Raw genomic sequence first — 20,469 nt, 5'->3', positions numbered from 1 at the left:
AAATAAAATGAAAAATATAAATAACTACTAAGTAAATAAATTTCATTTTTAGAGAGCAAAGAGAATAACATGAAGGTTAAAATAGTTCCGCTTTAATTTTAAATTTAGTTTCACATTCATGAATGTTAGTTGTAGTTTTAAATAATTCAGATCAAATGGTGAGGTACATTGTAACTTGCCTTTTTAGTGGAAATTTTATACCATAATCTGGATATACTGTGTAAAACATGATTTTCAAAAATTATTTTGGACTAATTAGCTAGCAAAAAAGCTTATCTATAATTTGCTTGAAGCAGGTATATTGATAGGCAGATTGAACCTGTAAAATAACTTCATCCGCCAGCACCTAAAGATCTGGATAATGTACAACTTTTGTCGCCTATAATTTATTTTTAAAACGTTGGAATAGGTCAAGCTGTTGTTGAAGATTTAAGATTGTAACATTTACTTGGAATAAAGTATCTAAATTAATCATACCCCACCCAGTAAACCACATTATTTTCTGTACACCCATGAGAATATTCTGGATTTTGATTTGAAGTGCCCGCTGGGTTCAAACTTTTTAAAAGTTTGCGCATGCGGAAGCGGATGTCTTTGTCCCGCAAATTTTCAACATGGCGTCAGACGAAGAAACTGTATATTGTTTATGTCGAAAACCTTACGATGAAAACGAGTTTATGATCGAATGTGACATATGCAAGGATTGGTTTCACGGAAGGTAATGTTATTCCATATCTGTGTATTGAAATTAAAAAGAGAACCGTTTTCATTAGCATGGAATCTGGATTATATCGTTTGACAAGTGCAATGTTGACATTTGTTGTAAAAACAATTTATAGTATAAAATTCCTCAATGACGTTTGATTCTCGGTATACTCGAAATAATACCAACTTTAACACTAGAATTCTGCAACTCGTACTTATTATATAGTAGTCATGGTAGTACGTTTGAATTATGATACTTATGTCTTTGTTAACTGGGGAAAAAACAAACCCGGCCATTAATGTCACATTGTATTTGGGTCATGCAAACTCACTAACAGCACAACTGCTTACATCACTCATTGCACACGTCAAAATTGATGCACGTTATTTAGTTCAGAAAAAGTTTAGTTGATAACAGATTTTCATCTTAAATAACCTGTGCAGTGTACAATACTAACTTGGAAGATATTTTTTTAAGAACAAAAATCGAAATGTTGCATGAAATATAAAAGTAGTAGGTACAATCAAGACAATATGATACATATCATGTTTTACAGGTCTTGCAAATTTAAACTATCTGTCTTTTTTGTTTAGCTGTGTTGGGGTTCAGGAGTACCAAGCCACAGACATTGAGATTTATCACTGTCCCAACTGTCAGCTAGCCCATGGACCTCTAGTCTGTAAGTTTTATGTAATAGCTTGGCATTGTAATGGTATTGAAAAAAATATGTCCTAAGGAATTGCTATTTGGAAGGCAAAGCCAAAAAACACCGTCATATTTTCAATGTCTTTTTGTGATTCATTTGAAACATTAAAAGTTGGATCAATTAATTTCACTAAAGGTGGCATGAATGATGTGTACTGTGAAGTAAGTAGTTTTTGTAACAAATTAAAATGATTAATATTTTGACAGTGAAGAAAAGAAGAAACTGGCACAGACATGATTATTCTGAACATGATGACTCAGGGAAGGTAAACATACAACAAGTTCTACTAATGCTACTTGGAATAAAACCATTCAATTCATGAATTGTTATCATCTATTGGATTTCATATTTCCAAGGTTACATTATTCATCTCTCTTTGACAGGCTGTTCAGACAGGGACAGTGGTTTTCATCAAGGAACTCAAAAACAGGACATTTCCAAGGTATGAACTATACATGTATGAAACAGGTGACGGAATCAGAGCATTTCTCAGTATATCAAGAAAGCTCTTTAATACAAAAACTCCCTTAAACCATCATTTAAAGGACAGTGAATTTTTAAGGTGAGCATGAAAGCCCAAAAAACACTAATCACTTGTCTTTGAGGTAAAACAAAACTAGTATAAACCTACCAGCGCTTTAACTATAAGGATAATTGCTACTGCTAAATCTATCTATCCCTCTACCTCAATTTCACCCCCTACCCCTCCCCCCCCCCAAAAAAAAAATTGCTAGGTATTTAATTAAGAAATAAGTAGAAAAGGAAAACACAGGATATATTTTTGAATGCAGTAAATGAACATTAAAGCTTTAATGACAAGAAAACCAGGAAATTTGTATTGACATATTTATGTAGAAAACACAAACAATCCAATGCAATTCACAGCAAAATAAAACAAACCAGGACATTTTTGAGGTAGGTAGAAATGTCAGATCAGGTGGAAAAATAAGTGAATGAGTAAATATAAAAAAGAGGGGAAAAATAAGGACAATATATAATTAAGGCAAAATCTTTATTTCAAGATTATAGTGTATTTTTAAGGTAAAATAATTCAATTGAGGTGGTATGGGACATCTGTCAATATTTTTGTGGATTAACATACATAAAGATTTAAATACTCTCACAGGTTTAGAATTTTCAAGTTTTACACTATTTAACCAAAAAAAAAGGCTTTTGAAAATTTTTGGAGAGATAAAAAATGTAAAACCTCTTGTGGGATTCAAACTCATGAATTACAGATTCGTAGTAAACCCTCTAACCCACTGCGCTACATTGTTAGGTGACAATATAGAGAGAAAAAACTACCTAAAAAATTAAACTTAATATTTATTATTTCGATAAACAATACGTCACAACATGAAGGTGTCCCATACCACCTTGACATATTACTTTTAATGTTGATGTTAGATGTATTACACTATTTATAGTATGAGTTTGCAAATTTTTGTGTCTGTTTTAGTGCGGACGAGATTCCTATAGCCAGGCTTCATGGCAGCGAGTTAAATATAGAATACTTCAGAAAGCATGGATTTAGTGCGCCCATGGTTGTAGAGAAGAAAGATGGATTGGGACTGGTTGTCCCCCCTGCTCAATTCACCATTCAGGATGTAGAGAATTATGTTGGTACGGTAATGTAGAGAATTCCATGTATGTTGGTATGGTGACATGAGAATTATGTTAGTATGGTGACATAGGAACTACATTGTTAGTTCTGTAATTTGATGTTATTGTGAAACATTATTCTAAGGAAAGCATGAGCGTGGCAAAGGCTAACTATAAAATGTAAAATGAGTGTAAAATCAATGCACAAATCTCATTTCTCACAAAGTTTGAAGAAAGTTTAACATTTTCATCCAGTAACATTATATATGAATAATAATACAGTATGTGAAAATAACAATCATCCCATATTTTAAATGATGAATAAGGTAGAGATGATCAGGATTTCCACAGATATTGATTATATTAATGAGTTGTAGTCAGTGAATACTACTGCCTCATCCTAAACAGTCTTGATACATTTGATCACCTCTAGTTAAGGGCAGTAACTCTTAATTCAGTCTTCTCTTTACTCCGCTGTATCTAAAGCAATTAAAATACTCAAATCAATTATTCATATTACTGACCAAATCTACATTTAAGACTTATGTTTTCAAGAAGATCAAGTTTGCATTTGAATTACTAGATGCTTCTTCAGTTGTAGAATTTGAAATGATCTTTCATTACATCTTTATTGTGATTTAATTTAGGTTCCATGAGAGAGGTGGATGTCATTGATGTAGCCAAGCAAGAAGACTACAAAATGTTGATGAGAGAATGGACAGAATATTACAATAGTCCCAATAGACACAAAGTCTACAATGTTATCAGCTTAGAGTTCTCTAACACTAAGTAAGTACTACAGTAGTCAACAATGTCTTCAGCCTAGATTTCTCTAACACTAAGTAAGTACTACAATAGTCCCGTAAGACACAATGTCTACAATGTCATCAGCCTAGATTTCTCTAACACTAAGTTAGTACTACAATAGTCCCGTAAGACACAACGTCTACAATGTCATCAGCCTAGAGTTCTCTAACACTAAGTAAGTATTACAATAGTCCCAATAGACACAAAATTTACAATGTCATCAGCCTAGAGTTCTCTAACACTAAGTAAGTACTACAATAGTCCCAATAGACACAAAGTCTACAATGTTATCAGCCCAGAGTTCTCTAACACTAAGTAAGTACTACAGTAGTCAACAATGTCTTCAGCCTAGATTTCTCTAACACTAAGTAAGTACTACAATAGTCCCGTAAGACACAACGTCTACAATGTCATCAGCCTAGAGTTCTCTAACACTAAGTAAGTATTACAATAGTCCCAATAGACACAAAATTTACAATGTCATCAGCCTAGAGTTCTCTAACACTAAGTAAGTACTACAATAGTCCCAATAGACACAAAGTCTACAATGTTATCAGCCCAGAGTTCTCTAACACTAAGTAAGTACTACAGTAGTCAACAATGTCTTCAGCCTAGATTTCTCTAACACTAAGTAAGTACTACAATAGTCCCGTAAGACACAATGTCTACAATGTCATCAGCCTAGAGTTCTCTAACACTAAGTAAATATTACAATAGTCCCAATAGACACAAAATTTACAATGTCATCAGCCTAGAGTTCTCTAACACTAAGTAAGTACTACAATAGTCCCAATAGACACAAAGTCTACAATGTTATCAGCCCAGAGTTCTCTAACACTAAGTAAGTACTACAATAGTCACAGTATACACAAAGTCTACAATGTAGTTACAATAGTGCAATAAGACACATTAAACATTCAGAATTTTTAGTTTATACATTAGATAATTTTCTCTTTAGAATATGATGATTATTATTGAATTGTTTCCTTTATGGCAAAATCTCTCCCTTTCAATTTCTTCAGTACTGTATGCTATGTTTTACAACAGGTTGTCTGAGTTTGTCTCCCCGCCATCGATAGTCAGGGAACTGAGCTGGGTCAGTAACTACTTCCCCGAGCAGTTACCCGAGGACTGTACCTACACTCGCCCCGAGGTCCAGAAGTACTGCCTGATGGGGGTCAGGGACAGCTTCACCGACTTTCACGTAGACTTTGGAGGGACGTCCGTTTGGTACCACATCCTGAGGGTAAGGTCTGGCAATGTGAATGCATAGATTATCCCAGTGTTCAATTACCACGTGGTTCCAAATATTATATGACACCGGTAAGGACATCAATGAGATATACTGTAAATCTGGAAATTTTTATGGTAGATAAATTTCTAGCAAATTTGCCATGCTCTGCATTCGCCAGAAAAATTTTCTTAAAAATTAATTAACAATAAAATAAAGTTTAAATTTGTTTTACCTAAGACTGGTCTCTACTGCTTACTATATGCCTTTGGTACATGTATTTTTGATAGGATATCCTCTAAATGATTGAAATTAATTTAAAAATGTATACACGTATGATTAGAATGAGTATTTTTGTTATAAATCTCTACACTTGTATGTTGAGATTACAGATGTGTAATGAAAAATTTGCACTTGTAATTAAAGCGAACACCATTTTGATAGGTGCTTAAACATGTCACATGCTTTGAAAATTTACACCAGTAAAATAAGAAGCTTGTGTGATAACTTGTACACTAGCACCTGTTGAATTAATGTTCACTCCTGTGTTACCAAAGTATACATCTGATTTCAGGGGGAGAAAGTGTTCTACTTGGTGAGACCCACCCAGGCAAACCTCTCGCTGTACGAGACCTGGGTGTCTTCGGCCAATCAGAGCGAGACGTTCTTCGGTGACCAGGTGGACGTGTGCTATAAGTGTGTCATCAAACAGGGACAGACTCTGTTCATCCCCACTGGGTGGATCCACGCTGTCTTCACCCCCATTGACTCCCTTGTGTTCGGAGGGAACTTCCTGCATGACTTCAACATTTCCTTACAACTTCAGTGAGAAAAGTCCATTGTTTGTTTTTAAGTCCTTTGAATATAATTTAAATATGTTTGTAGACTGAAACACTTTGATTTATTGATTTAGTGTAAATTTAGTAATTACCAGAGTTCATTTTCTTTAAAAAAATTGATGTATTTGTTTTGTTGAAGAAATATTTTAAAATTCTTGAAAATTAGGCAGCTATAAGAAAGCTGCTTAATAATCCCCCCCCCCCCCCCAAAGTGATACTTAGAGTAACCATTTGATGTTTGGTGATTGCAGGGTGTACGACATAGAGAAAAGAATTAAGACCCCGTCCAAGTATCTGTTCCCAAGCTTCGAGACAACTCACTGGTACGCTGCTAAACATGTGCTGGACACAATCAAAGGTCAGTCAATACGGTACAGTAGACACGCTTATAGCGAACATACTTATAGCAAACATGCTTATATTGAATTGACGCTTATAGTGAAGTGATTTTCATTCCCTGTAGCTTTCAAACATCTGTGAACCTATCGAATATATAACGAATGAAGTTTAAAGCCAAGCAAAATCACCCATCCCTGTCACTTCGTTATAAGCATGTTTTACTGTATAGTAAGTGTAACAACTTACTGGTATATGACCTGACTCTGTTGGTTGATTATCATCTATTGGACTCCTTTATCACAGAGAAACGTACGTCATTGTAATATGGAGTTTGAATGTATTGTATAACCTTTATGCCTAAGGGGCAGTAAGTCTTGAATTTATATCTGTATGAAAGATTAACATATGCAATTTACAAATTATTTTCTTAAAAAATAAGCACGGATACAATAAATGAGAATAAATGTATTATGCAAAGCAAAACCCCGCCTTCCTTGAATTTGAGGACAACTTCAAAGAAATTATGTTTTCCAGCATATTGAAGGAGAAAAATATTTTCTACATACCATGAGTTTGATGAGATGTTGATTTTGTATCACAGATTACACAGAGGAGGGTAGGCGGCCCCCGGAGTACCTGCTGAGTGGTGCCAAGTCACTGACCATGCACCTTAAGTCCTGGACACAGCGCAAAGACGTAAGTCATACCGTGACCAACTATCATGGCTAAAATTATGTCATAGAACAAAATCCTCAGGAGTGCTGTGAGGAATGTTTAGGGGTTTATGATATTATGTGGCATTTATATCAAGGTTAAGGAATTTAAAATATCTTTAAGCATTCACTTTGTGATAAGGGAATTCAGGATGTCTTAAATCAATTTTCAGTGATTTAATTCAATTAATATTCAAATATTCTTATTAATTTTGGATTATTTTAAACTTTTAAGTAAGAATTTAGCCACTTCCATTATTGATTGTTAATTTAATCGAATATAATATTATGTTCTTCATCATAATTTTTTTGTACTATGATTTTTCCAATATGGATTGCTGGACTTGCATTGTATATGATGATTACATTAGTTCAAACAAAACTCAGCCACTGGTGATGTGAAATGTATATTCAAATAAGTGAGGCCTGTGAATTGACTTTTGGGCGTTAGGGCATTTATATTAACACGTTTGCAGATTAATGGCGCAGGTTATGTTAAAATTAAGGAGAATACGGATTATATGAAGCAGAGTTCAGTATGGGGGGCGGTGAACATGGTAAACTAGACAAATCGGTAGATGGATGTAGGCTGGTGCTGTTATGAAGGAAGTGCATGCTTAATCTTACTAAGGGGAAATAGGTATTGCTATCGTTGTATGATGGTTAAAACATAAAGGTAATAAATTTGTTAGACAATGTTATCCAAGAACTGCATAATGTAATTTTCAAACTCCAAGTGTTCTAGCAGGCTGTATATTTTCAAAGATTGAAAATCGTGTGGGAAGTAAAGAATCTCCATTCAAACTTTTTAAAAAGCTGGTTCTGTTTATAAATTTTTATCTTTTTATAAAATAATGGCTAGAATATGTTGTAATCTAATGATTATTAGACCAGACTTAAGTTAACTGAATAAAATCAACTTGTCTGGAATTTTTTTTTTTACATCACCAGTGGCAAGCATTTCTTTGAAAATGGAATTGGTTCTATGCATAGCCAGTGGCTGGCGTTTCTTTGACGCTGCTCTACAACCCTGGGCCTGTCATGAACTACTGCTCTAATATTCAGATTCGCTTCCTTTTACAGTTAAACAACTCCTATCTCGTGAGTGACCTTTGACCTTCAAGCTTGTTGGTTTTGTAGCCTCCCCTGATTTGTACAGCTTTGTTTACGTTGTTCTGGGTTTTTTTATTATTGTATTTTTTTCTGTATAGAACTTTTAGCATCTCTTTTTACACTTGATCACAGTTCTGCTTTTTCTTTGGGTGATTTTTTATTTTTCATTACTTTTCCAAACCTTTTTTTTTTCATTAGAAAAAAAAATTAAAGGTTAAGATGATGATAAGTGAGTTTAAGACATACATAAACATTTGTCGTGGCAAAGATCAGACAGGTCAGAGAATTTTATACACATGTGCAGCATTTTCAAATGCATATTTATGCAATATATTAAGTTAAGGTATTTTAAGTTTATATGATAACCTTTATAGATACCGTACTTGTATGTGCTGAGAATATAAACCTACTCAGTTTGTTAAAATTATGATATTACAGAAGTTAATCTGTTGTCCAGATAAGATTGATATAATTATTATACCCCCGCTCCGAAGGAGAGGGGGTATACTGTTTTACCCTTGTGTGTCTGTCCGTCCGTCTGTCCGTCCGTCTGTCTGTCCGTCCGTCTGTCTGTCCGTCCGTAACAAAAATTTCTGTCGCATTTATCTCAGCAACTATATATCGCAGATGCTTGAAATTTTAACACAGTGTTTGTTAAGGCATGCCATATCGTGGGATATATTTTTGTACCAATCGTGAGTCAACTTCCTGTTAAATGACGACTTTGCTTATTTTTTAACCAAAATTTTCAAACAAATTTTCGTCAAAGATTTCTCAGCAACTGTTTATTGCAGATGCTTGAAATTTGTACACAATATTTGTATAGGCATGCCATATCGTGGGATATATTTTTGTACCAATCGGGCGTCAACTTCCTGTTAAATGACGACTTTGTTTATTTTTAGCCAAAATTTCCAAACAAATTTCCGTCAAAGATTTCTCAGCAACTATTTATCGCAGATGCTTGAAATTTTAACACACTATTTGTATAGGCATGCCATATTGTGGGATATATTTTTGTATCAATCGGACGTCAACTTCCTGTTAAATGACGACTTTGCTTATTTTTTAACCAAAATTTTCATCAAAGATTTCTCAGCAAATATTTATTACAGATGCTTGAAATTTGTACACAATATTTGTATAGGCATGCCATATCGTGGGATATATTTTTGTACCAATCGTGAGTCAACTTCCTGTTAAATGACGACTTTGTTTATTTTTAGCCAAAATTTCCAAACAAATTTCCGTCAAAGATTTCTCAGCAACTATTTATCGCAGATGCTTGAAATTTTAACACACTATTTGTATAGGCATGCAGTATCGTGGGATATATTTTTGTACCAATCGGACGTCAACTTCCTGTTAAATGAGTACTTTGTTTATTTTAGCCAAAATTTTCAAACAAATTTTCCTCAAAGATTTCTCAGCAACTGTTTATCGCAGATGCTTGAAATTTTAACACACTATTTGTTTTGGCATGCCATATTGTGGGATATATTTCTGTACCAATCGGATGCCAGCTTTCTGTTAAATGTCGACTTTGCTTATTTTGCATATTCACATCAGAGGCGGGGGTATCACTAGTGAGCATTGGCTCACAGATATCTTGTTGGCTACAAAAATCCAGAGAAGTAGCTATAAACTTAAGACAGTTATGCTTCATATTAAGTATCTTGCATATGCTCTAGACTAGCTATCTTTCATGATATGTGGATTCTATTGTTATTGGGGTTTTCTTTCGAGGGGGAGGGGGCAGTTACATTTTCTTACGGTAATAAAAACAAACAAAGAACCACAAGGCAGAATGAGGACCAAAGTTAATGTGGACAATGAAAAAATAAACTGAAAGTAAAAGAAGGAAACAAAAACTAAAAGTAAAAGCAGAGAAATCGGAGATTCATGATTAGCTCACTTGTTTGTCATTCTAACTGTATATGTAATTCTTCACAAAGTAGAATTTGTCTGTCTATCTGTATTATTAGCCAATCTGATGTTTGTGCATGATCACAGTATAGCACTATATGAGAAGAGTGATTCCAGTTAGCTGTGACACTATAACTTTTAGGATAAATCTTATTTCATGAATGTGCTATCACAAAATCTTTAAAATTGTGTTGTAACATCCTCAGAATGTTGTGAGGGTTGAACGTTGCTAATTTAGCATACATTGGCCAGTTTCACCTGCTGTTAGAAACAGTATCATTAGTGAATGTATCCAGGTGTAACATAGAGGGTATGTGCGGTGGTCACAGACAATCTGATTTTGCTTCCTGATAAATGACAGAAGGAGCCAATGATTCTTGCTGTGCGACTTCATTACTCAGTGAATGGTTCCACAGATTAGACTGTTCAGTTAATGTCCTGCTTAAACACTGACAAGTACCTTTTGAACATCCCCCCCCCCCTCCCCCTTTCATAAAAAAATTTAAAAACCCAGTTAAAATAAGACTACTGTGAAGTACCACAGCATTTTTACTGATCTTATGAGTGATAAATCCCAAAGGCTGGCAATTGAGTACAGGCATGATGAAGTAAGCCAATGTATTGAGCTATTTATAAGGACATTTCTCAGAACTTGTCAGAGTTAGGTTTGACTGTATATTGTCCCCCATGTAATGTAGAGCACACACATGTTAATTTCTTAGAGCTATTAACAAATCCTGCTTCTATAGTGAAACATCATGATATAACCAAGATGGGGCATGGGAAACTTCTATATAGCAAATGTACAAGTGTTTGTAAACCTTAAAATGGGCAAAATTTCACAGACTTGTTAGATGCTTATTTTTCTTTATGCGCATGATTTATAAATATGTGGTTTATCTGCTCAAAAATATTTCTTATACATACTGCTTTTTGAAGAATAGGAATGTAGAATGAATAGTATCACAATAAATTGTTTTTTATATTTTTAAAATTTTGCCAAAAATGAATAAACAGTAATTTGAAAAGCAGTTCACCTTGTTGTACACCAGTAAAATATAAAAAGTGTGTGCCATGTTTTCACAGTTCCTGAAGGATGCGAAACACGACGTTCCGGAGCACCTAAATTATGGTCGCCTACTGAAGGACCTTCAGAAGGAGATCCGTGCATTCGACAAGGAAATTCGCACGTCTGACAGTGACCTCCAGAGGGAGCTGCTGTCCTTCCAGACCTCAGTACGTACAGGAAGTTACAAATGCTAAACGTTGTAACAAATGCTAAAAATTGTAACCAATGCTAAACATTGTAACAAATACTAAACATTGCAGCAACTACTAAACATTGTAGCAAATGTTAAACATTGTAACAAATGCTATAAGTTGTTCTGTTAATCCTAGCCAGAGAGGTGACGGGATGGTGGCAGTATTGTTGACTGATACTTTTATGTATTCAGTGATGGGATGATGCTGCAGTAATGTAACTTTGAATTGGTTTAATGTGGAATAAAAAAGTTTCACATTTTATTGTTAAAGTTTATAATATGATGGTTTTAATTTCATAATTTGCTTGTTTTTGTGTTGTATTAGAATATACTGGAGTCTAAATTTCACCTTGAAAGAAAAACCACTGTTGAAAAATCTAGTGTCAGCTTGAACACTAGAGAAACTTTTAAAGCCTTGAGAACTTATAAATGTGCTTTTTTATCAAATATATTTAACCAGGTTTTTATTCCACATTTTTTTAGCCAAAGGTCAGTCCTGTGAAACTAAGGGCAAAAGGTAATAAGTTAAAGGTAGAGAAGGTGAGAGGGGATAGGAAGAAAAAGAAGAAAAATCTCCCGACCAAGAAACAGATGAAGAATATCGATCTTCTCCATCAGCACACCACTGAGGCCTTACAAGCAATGGAGGAGGAACAGAAACAGTCCTACTCCAATACAGTAAGTGCTTGGCTAATACTCCAGTACAGCGATACAGTAAGCCCCTGGTTAATCCAATACACTATGTCCCTGAATAATTCTCCAATACAGTCTCTGGACTACAATGCAGTCTTCAGTCCCTTGTTTATATAATCCAACATGCTAACTCCCTGGATAAAATTCAAATACATGTAAGTTCCTGGTTTAAACTCCAGTACCGTAAGATCCTGGCTATTACACTAAATCAGGAGAAAAATGCCATAAATTTAAAACATTCAAACCTGGCTTTTTTCCAGTTTTTCAATAGTGACCAAACAATAAATGGTTTTCTATTCTCTGATTTGTAGGATGATGATTCTAACTCAACTTCTCTGAAAGTGAGAATTCCAAAGGCGGGTGCTTACTTAGATTCCTCACTGAAGAAAGAGAGGTTTGTTAAGCTGGATCCAGATGTCAAACAGGAAGTCGAGGACCAGGGAACAGGACTTAAACTGAAGGTCTCAAAAGGAAAAATCATCAGGTATACAAATGGTGCATCTCAAAGTTCAATATTATGAGATATACAAGCATAAATGCTCGAAGGAAAATCGACATTAACAAACTGAGGTACTTCTTCCACTCTTTAAAGAAAAAGAAAAATTCGTCATTTTAAATTTTCAAAAGTTCAAGCTCTATCATTTCCCTGTGTGTATTATAAATTTGATTTTTTAGTGATGCAAAAGAGAAGTTAGGCCACCCAAGTCATCCCAGAAGGAAGGGTGAGAACGAGGAGAATGACAGCGACTCGGATAATCTGGTTGTGGATGAGAATCCCCGGAAAAACAAGAGGCCCATGGGATCTCCCTCCTCAGCCTCCACCATGAAACCAGGCTCGCTCAAACTCAAGTTGTCTTGTAAGTTAGTCAAGTTATCCTGCAAGTCAAATAAGTTGTTTTTTAGGTCACATGTCATAACATACTACCTCAAGCTCAAGTTGTCATGTAAGTCAGTCAAGTTGTCTTGTAAGTCACACAAGATATTGTTTTAAGTCCCTAAAGTTGTCATGTAATGACATGTACATCACTTGTCAAACAAAACTTCCTCAAACTTAAGTTATCATTGAAGTCATTCAAGATACTGCTTGAAACAGTCAATTTGTCACGTAAGTCATATTTCGAAGTACCGTATATATGGTAATTTTCGCGATGATCTAATTTTCGCTTTTTTCGCAATCTCTATTAAATTGCAAATAACTGTATACGCAGAAATTATATCCTGTATCATTTTCTATAAGAAACTTTTACAATAACAAAAATTGACTGATGCAAATTAAAAATGTTACAGATTTTCCTCATTTTCGCAAATTTTGTGACACACAAAAAAACCCCGGATCTACGGTATACTCCCTGAAATAAAGTTGTCCTGATAGCCAGATGACTGAGATTCTAATCTAGCAGAAACCATGATATTTACTTTCTTTAAACTCAAACAATTCTGATTTTTTATCAAATGATCTTTTTTGCTCTCCCCAGTTGCTGGTAAGGCATTGCCCTCGGACCTTTCCTCGGGACAGGGAAGTACCCAGGAGTCCGAGACAGCCACAAGTCAGAGCGAGGCTGAGGAAGCTGGGGGGATTCCACGGGCGAACCTTCCCACAATCCAAGGCGGGCTCAACTGTAGTATATCAGACATCTTGGAGGCCAGTGGTTATGGAACAGAGACAGATTTCATTGTTGACAATGAGTAAGTTACAATAATGTTTGAAACTTGTTTGGATTCATTAAGTAATCTCCCCTTGCGTTTATTGTTAAAATGTACTGGTTGCAAATTAAACTTCTGTAAAAACTACTCAGAACTTGAATGTTTCAAAATTTACGTGACATGAAAAATATTATAGTTAAAATAAAAAATGCCCACACAAAATGTTAAAATGGAAAAGTTTTTTTTTTAATTTTATACCTATGCCATGATTACTTATTACTATATCCATTTCAAGCATGCTTGAGGCCATACAGGGCATGTTGTCCATGAGTAGAACCTAATACTGTGTTATTTTTTCACTAATTAACATAAACTTATAATTGTAGAAGGACATCCTCGCCAAGCATGCGGGATGTCATACAGTGCATGCTGTCCATGAGTAGAAAATTGTATTGTGTTTTTTTTATCACTAATTAACATAAAACTGGTAATTGAAGAAGGACGTCCTCACCAAGCATGCGCGATGCCATACAGGGAATGCTGTCCATGAGTCGGATGGGGGACGATAGGCAGCAACTGTTCCGTAACAAGCGATCAGCCGCGGCTCAGCGACTCCAGCAGCGGAACCAGATGATCATGGAGGAGGAGGCCAAGCTGGAGCAGTGTTATAAAGACGAGGAGTTCAGTGAGTGGTGTAGATTCCTAATGATCTACGTAAATACATCTGTCTAATTTTGCATTTGCAATATTATTAATATAACTTGAAATAGATATTGAATTGTTTATTGTATTCCATACAATTTATTTAGAAACGCAAATATGAATGTACACAAATATTAAAAGTTGGAGTTTTAGCTCATTTTTGGGAGATTTCAAAATGCGAAAAAACCTGATATATGATACATGTAGTTATTGAAGTGATGTTTCACTAAGCAATGATGTTTTATAGTATACCCTGGACTTGATTTGTCTGACGATGAAATGGAACAGACACGTGACAACAAAAGATCCAGGGACGATAACTGGAATCCCAAAGGTCAGCAGGTCATGAAGTGACCAGCCAATCAGAAACACTGTCTTCATGTCTTGATCAGCTTTTGTTGTAGAATTGTAATGAAAATGGACATTTACATTATTGTCATGCTCTTAAGATAGTTTTTCTCTGAATAACAGCTAGAGTTCAGGTGTCAGGGGTCAAGGGTGAGCGACCACAAAGAGAGGGAGTAAAGAAGGAAGCCGTGGAGCAGGTGCTTGCTGCCGCCGCTGCAAAGCCAGCCCCATCAGTAAGTGCTGAATTTCTTGTCACAAACTTTGATTAAATCTGTAACATTTGTGATGTGAGCAAGTAACTTATTTGTGATTTAGAAGACAAAACCAGACACAAGTTCAAAAAAGCCCAAAAAACGGATTATCACAAAATTAACCAGATATACTGATCGTCAAACCTTAAAAAGAAAACTCTGTTCAAAGCTCAGAAAAAAACCTTTCCTTGATATAAAACAGAGAAACAGTAGAAGGGACCTCTTTATTCACTTCTAGATATCATAGTGTTCAAGTATTGATAATTGAGATACCAGAATAAAAGTGAAACCAATATTTACAGAAATAGGGCTAATACAAATGTACTATTAGTTATTTATAGCATTAGTCTAAAGTAATGAAACCTTGATGCACAAAGCTAACATACATGTACATGTAGGCATACTGTGTACCTGTATTTACTGTATAATTATATTGTGTACCTATATTTACTGTATATATTGTTCTTTACCCATCCAGAAGCCAAAGAAGCCGAGGAAGCGGTTAAAATCGGAGAGTTTTTCTGAGAGTGATCCCAGCAGTGTGCCAGGAACTGCCTTATCTTCTTCTGCTCCAGGTATGCAATGGGTCAGAATGGAATTGCAGACAGCAGCAAAGTCTAGACTTATTACAGTTCACCTTCAATCTTCTAAATCTTTATGATTCACAAATTTTATTCATTGTTTACTTGATAAATTGGGTTCATTTTGTGGGAAAAACTTTACGTAGTTGAATATTTATCGATACGTCCTGTGAAGTTTTTGATTCTATTCAGTATAAAAAAGTTCTAAAATTACTGTCGCCTATTGTATTGCATTCTTTAGTCACATATATTTGTAAAACTTTCAATTATTGTCAAATTTTCAACCTTTTCGTTGGTATTTTTCTTGAGTAAAATTTCAAAATTTTCTGTATTGATTATTTTAACAGCTATGTTTCTTGCAGCTTATTGATAAATAAACATTAGTTTCCTGTGGATATTGTCATTTATGATCAATATTCATTATTTTTTTTCAGGTTCAGCATTCCGTCCAAACCTAGTCAAACCAGCCAAACCTCAGGGTGAAATGTCCAGTCCCGTCAAAGGTACGTACAGGAAGCACGGGGACCAGTTTATGTTATGGTGTCAACCAATGAGATGTCTGGGATTTAATGTTATGTACAGGTAGCATGGGGACCAGTTTATGTTACGATGTCAACCAATGAGATGTCTGGGATTTAATGTTATGTACAGGTAGCATGGGGACCAGTTTATGTTACGATGTCAACCAATGAGATGTCTGGGATTTAATGTTAAGTACAGGTAGCACGGGGACCAGTTTATGTTATGGTGTCAACCAATGAGATGTCTGGGATTTAATGTTATGTACAGGTAGCACGGGGACCAGTTTATGTTACGATGTCAACCAATGAGATGTCTGGGATTTAATGTTATGTACTTTAGTATACTTATCTGAAATAGAATCTATAACTTTTAAGACCAACTTTGCTTGGTTTTGACCAGCTATTGAATGTCATTAATTTTTTTTTTTAATTGTTGTAATTTTCTGATTGCAGCCAAAAAACCAAAGAAAGGATTAGCAACAGCAAAACAGAGACTAGGGAAAATCCTAAAAATCAACAAGTTAGGAATGTTTTGATCACGTATGTCTTCTTCAACTGTCAGTGTGCAATCTCTGGAATCCGACAGCCTTCCTAATTAACTGTTGTAATTAGAAAAGAAACAATCAGATGTGGATACGCTGCTACTTGACAAAGAGCAGGGAGACTTAGTATGGGACCATTCTCTGGATTGTTTTTTGTTTTAAACTAACAGCTGTGACAGCTAATTTTTTAAGTAGAATTGCCCTGTTGTGAGGTTATGGGAATTGTTTCTTAAATTGAAGTTCATTCTTCTGAAGATACTATATTTTATGCCACATGCATTATATTTATACCAGACTTGTGTTTTGTGCAGGAGTTATACTAAACTCTAGACAGGGACTGTTTTCTACTACAGTCGACTCCCCTTCGTTGTGTCTGCTATGCAGATATATAGAGGACGGTGTTGGAAATTTGCAATAACCGAGATCTCAGGACTCCACAATGTTCTAGGCTTCATCACCTGTCAACTCATTCATTATCAGTCATTAATACAATCAGTCATTTGTGGTGGATGCCAGCTCTGTTTTCATTGCCCCTCTGCTTCTTAAATTCTGATTTGAATTTTGAAATATCAGTTTTGGTTCTACCATAGAGTTATATGAACAGAACCATTTTAAATGTTTTTTTATTTCTAGTAATGCTACCTAATGATTTGTTTATGAAGTGTCTGCTTTTTCTTTGTTGGTTTTAATTAACATTTGTTAAGACTATTTATTTAGAATAGATGAAGTGAAAAGTGGCAATGCAGATATTGGATAAAGACTTTTGGGGACGAAGAAACATATGTACATACAGAGTATAAATGATGCTCAGTTTAGAATCAGTGGGAGGGTGTTGTTGAAATAATTTACTGTACTATTAGTACTACGTGAGAAACAGGTACTATTTGATAACTTTTGTGGGTTAATTTATTGTATAGATAAACTTGTGGTCTGTTATTAAATTATGCTTATTTATTAGTCATTTTAAGATTAAATGAGTGTTAATATATTATATTTTTGTTGATATTACATTATATTTATATTGTTTATCATGTGTAAATACAGAGGATTTGGCAGTTTTTAATTTTCAGAAAATAATCAAAATATTTTAATGTGTCTTATGTGTATAATACTGTCCAGTTGTTTTGTTTCCATTTGATTTTGTTGTTAGATGTTAGAGAGAGAGATAAGAGAGAGAGAGAGAGAACTTGACATCGGTTTTTCATTTTAGGATGAAAAAATTAATTTTTAATTAGTTTTCAAATAATGTACTATTTTTCACTTAAATATGACAGTATCATATTTATTATTATGAGTTTTCTGTCAACACATTTTTCATATCTATTTTTTTTCTCAGCCCATCTTTTTCTCAATAAGGGTACTGTGGCAATACATTCTGTCATGTAATGTTTTATAAAGTATTAAACGCACAAAGATAAACAACAGTTGGCGGAGCTTGATGCACATTATATTCCACGCACAACTTTACAGAGCTACAAGTGTTGCTTATTCCTCAAGTAATGGTTATATATGTTACTTTCAGGCTTACACCTCATGAAATAAGTACTTTAATTGTCATTTTATACAATGCTACACGGCTTCAGTAAATCAGTATTTTTTCTGCTTTTTATTGACAATTGCACTGATACATGTACATGTACCTCTTGAAAATGTAAAAATCAATTTAGATTTATAATAAAAGTATATAGCAATAGTAAGTCAAATGTAACAGCAGCTTTATTAGCAAGTGCTGCATTGTTTGTACATCTGCTTTTTCAATTGAGTTTTTTACTACTCAGTTTGAAATGATAAAAAAAATTCACTGTTTAATTAGTGTATATTTTTTTTCTGATCAAGGCTGTACTTAAGTTTTAAGCATTATCTACAAAATACTTCATTTTAATTTCATATATTACCAAATTATTTTATCACTTATGTACAGATTATGGACTATTTGTTCAGAAGCCAGCAATAATTTCTCTTTGATGACAAAGTTGTACAATGTACACGTAGTTTAAAATCTTTTATAGATCTTGGCCTATGGTTTGTCACTGAACTCATGGCGTTCATCTACATGTATCTGTAACCATTGATCTAGTTGACAGACTTTGTACTTTCTGCTACAGGTACCCTCAGACAGGCAGCAAACATCCCACATTGTACAGTGTGTAAATAAACCACATATCACATCACTACCCACCACTTCTTGTTGTTTGTACCAGTCGTCTTAAAGCATTCAACATTTGTTGCTATATCGTAAAACATTAATTTTTCCAATTTTAATTTATTTGGAATGGGGGGGGGGGGGGGGGTGAGAGGAGGATAACTTGCATCATAAGGTTTATTTTTAATCACCACAGAATGTCAAGGCATGCTACAAAGTTGACTTGCAAATGAGTGACTAAACCTGCTTTGCCATAATAGTGTGTATTCATCAGTAAGTCTGCCTACAGTTAGTCATGTTACCTTGTCAGCAAAACCCAATATAACCGCTCAATGAGGTGAATAAACGTTTTGGTAAATAAGTGCATAATGTCCAGTCTCTCAGTATAACTCTCCTAAAATTGCTAACTAAATTTTTGAAACTCTGTAGCTTCTAGGAAATGTCTCAAAAATTTGCAGGAATTTCTTCCTCTATAGATGTATGTCCTGCTCTTGCAAGAGCAACTTCACTGAAATCCCTCAACAGAATATTATGAAAATTTGTTGTCTTTTAACTGAATTTGTCTTCTGGTGATACCTCTTGCCCTACATATAAATTATATGTAGAATCAATTTGATAAGCCATTCCCAAATACCACAAATTCTTAACTAATGATTTCAATGGTAGTCACATGCAGACAAAAAAATATGAAATATTAACTCTTTGAAATTTATATTTATAATTAAGGCGTTGATTTGATTTGATTTGAACATATTTTTATTGTACAAAAATTACAACAGGGATTGGACACAAGTTCAAAAACTTAGATCGCCCTCTCCCAATCTGCTTTAAATTAAGGCGTTATGGGACACCTTTCAATATTGGTCATTTCTTGTATATCTCTTACAATTTTATGCTATTTTAATATATCCTATAAGAATTCAGTGCAATGCTATGAGATTTGTATGCTAATTAAGCTATGAGAATTTGAAATGAAGGGCTTAATGATATGGTATGCTATGCTATGAGATTTGAGCAAAAAACGCCTCCATATACAGAAGAGTTCTAAACATTTAAATTAAAATGATAAGAAGCCAAAGTTTACCACAAATCTGCAATGTGAAGATTTATTCTTTTAATGAAAGCATTTAAAACGGAGTTGTATGCTATGCTATGAGGAATGAGAAGCTATGAGATTGAATATGCTATGGTATTAGATTCCAATGCTATGCTATGTTGCAAAAAATATGCTTGAAATGACTGTAATATGGATAAAAGAACACAATAATCAAATTACTTTCTCAGTTTTAGAATTTTCAAATTTCACAATATTTGGCCCAAAAATAAGACTAGTTTTAACAATTTTTGAAAGGTAAAAAGTATAAAAGCCCAAGCAGGATTCATATAATGACTTACAGATTTGTAGTTAACGTTCTAACCAATTGCGCTATGCTGTTTAGTAACAATTTCAGGAAAGAAAAGAATTATAAAATTATACATGTACTTGATTTTGTTGTTTATTACGATCAGAAATATGTCACAATATAGAGGTGTCCAATAGCACCTTAATTAATCAGTTTAATTTTTTACTGTGTTGTTTGCATGTGGTCATATTCAATTCTGTTGGGAATGTGACCATTTCGTTGAAAAAATTACACTGATCAAAAGAGGGATAACTCTACTAAGGAATATTGGTGACAATTTTGACACTATATATTAAAAAATGAATGCCCGACATAAAAGAAAATTAAAATGTCAAAGATTGAACTTGTTTGAAAATAAAAGCAGGTCCCGATGCCGACACCAACGGTATAGCATAAG

General features: G+C 34.3%; 1 protein-coding gene across 2 annotated transcripts; it reads left to right on the top strand.

Moving 5' to 3' along the window:
* The first annotated feature begins 573 nt into the window (after positions 1 to 573).
* LOC105349098 (lysine-specific demethylase 7B) lies at positions 574 to 18,700 on the top strand. 2 transcript variants are annotated; one of them, XM_011458771.4, is made up of 22 exons: positions 574 to 718; positions 1,300 to 1,385; positions 1,619 to 1,677; positions 1,796 to 1,854; positions 2,872 to 3,035; positions 3,662 to 3,803; positions 4,869 to 5,067; positions 5,627 to 5,877; positions 6,143 to 6,249; positions 6,832 to 6,926; positions 8,027 to 8,044; positions 11,069 to 11,218; positions 11,728 to 11,922; positions 12,249 to 12,421; positions 12,613 to 12,794; positions 13,413 to 13,623; positions 14,079 to 14,266; positions 14,531 to 14,617; positions 14,755 to 14,864; positions 15,361 to 15,457; positions 15,898 to 15,966; positions 16,438 to 18,700. In XM_011458771.4, the coding sequence occupies exons 1-22, from the start codon at positions 615 to 617 to the stop codon at positions 16,518 to 16,520; spliced, it is 2,829 nt and encodes a 942-aa protein (XP_011457073.2). In that variant the 5' UTR covers positions 574 to 614; the 3' UTR covers positions 16,521 to 18,700. The 2 variants fall into 2 exon arrangements, with proteins under 2 accessions (XP_011457073.2, XP_011457074.2); XM_011458772.4 differs by lacking the exon at positions 8,027 to 8,044.
* The last annotated feature ends 1,769 nt before the right edge of the window (positions 18,701 to 20,469 follow it).

Source organism: Magallana gigas, chromosome 4 (assembly GCF_963853765.1).
Source record: "Magallana gigas chromosome 4, xbMagGiga1.1, whole genome shotgun sequence".
NCBI lineage: Eukaryota > Metazoa > Mollusca > Bivalvia > Ostreida > Ostreidae > Magallana > Magallana gigas.
This window is presented reverse-complemented; position numbering and strand designations above follow the sequence as displayed.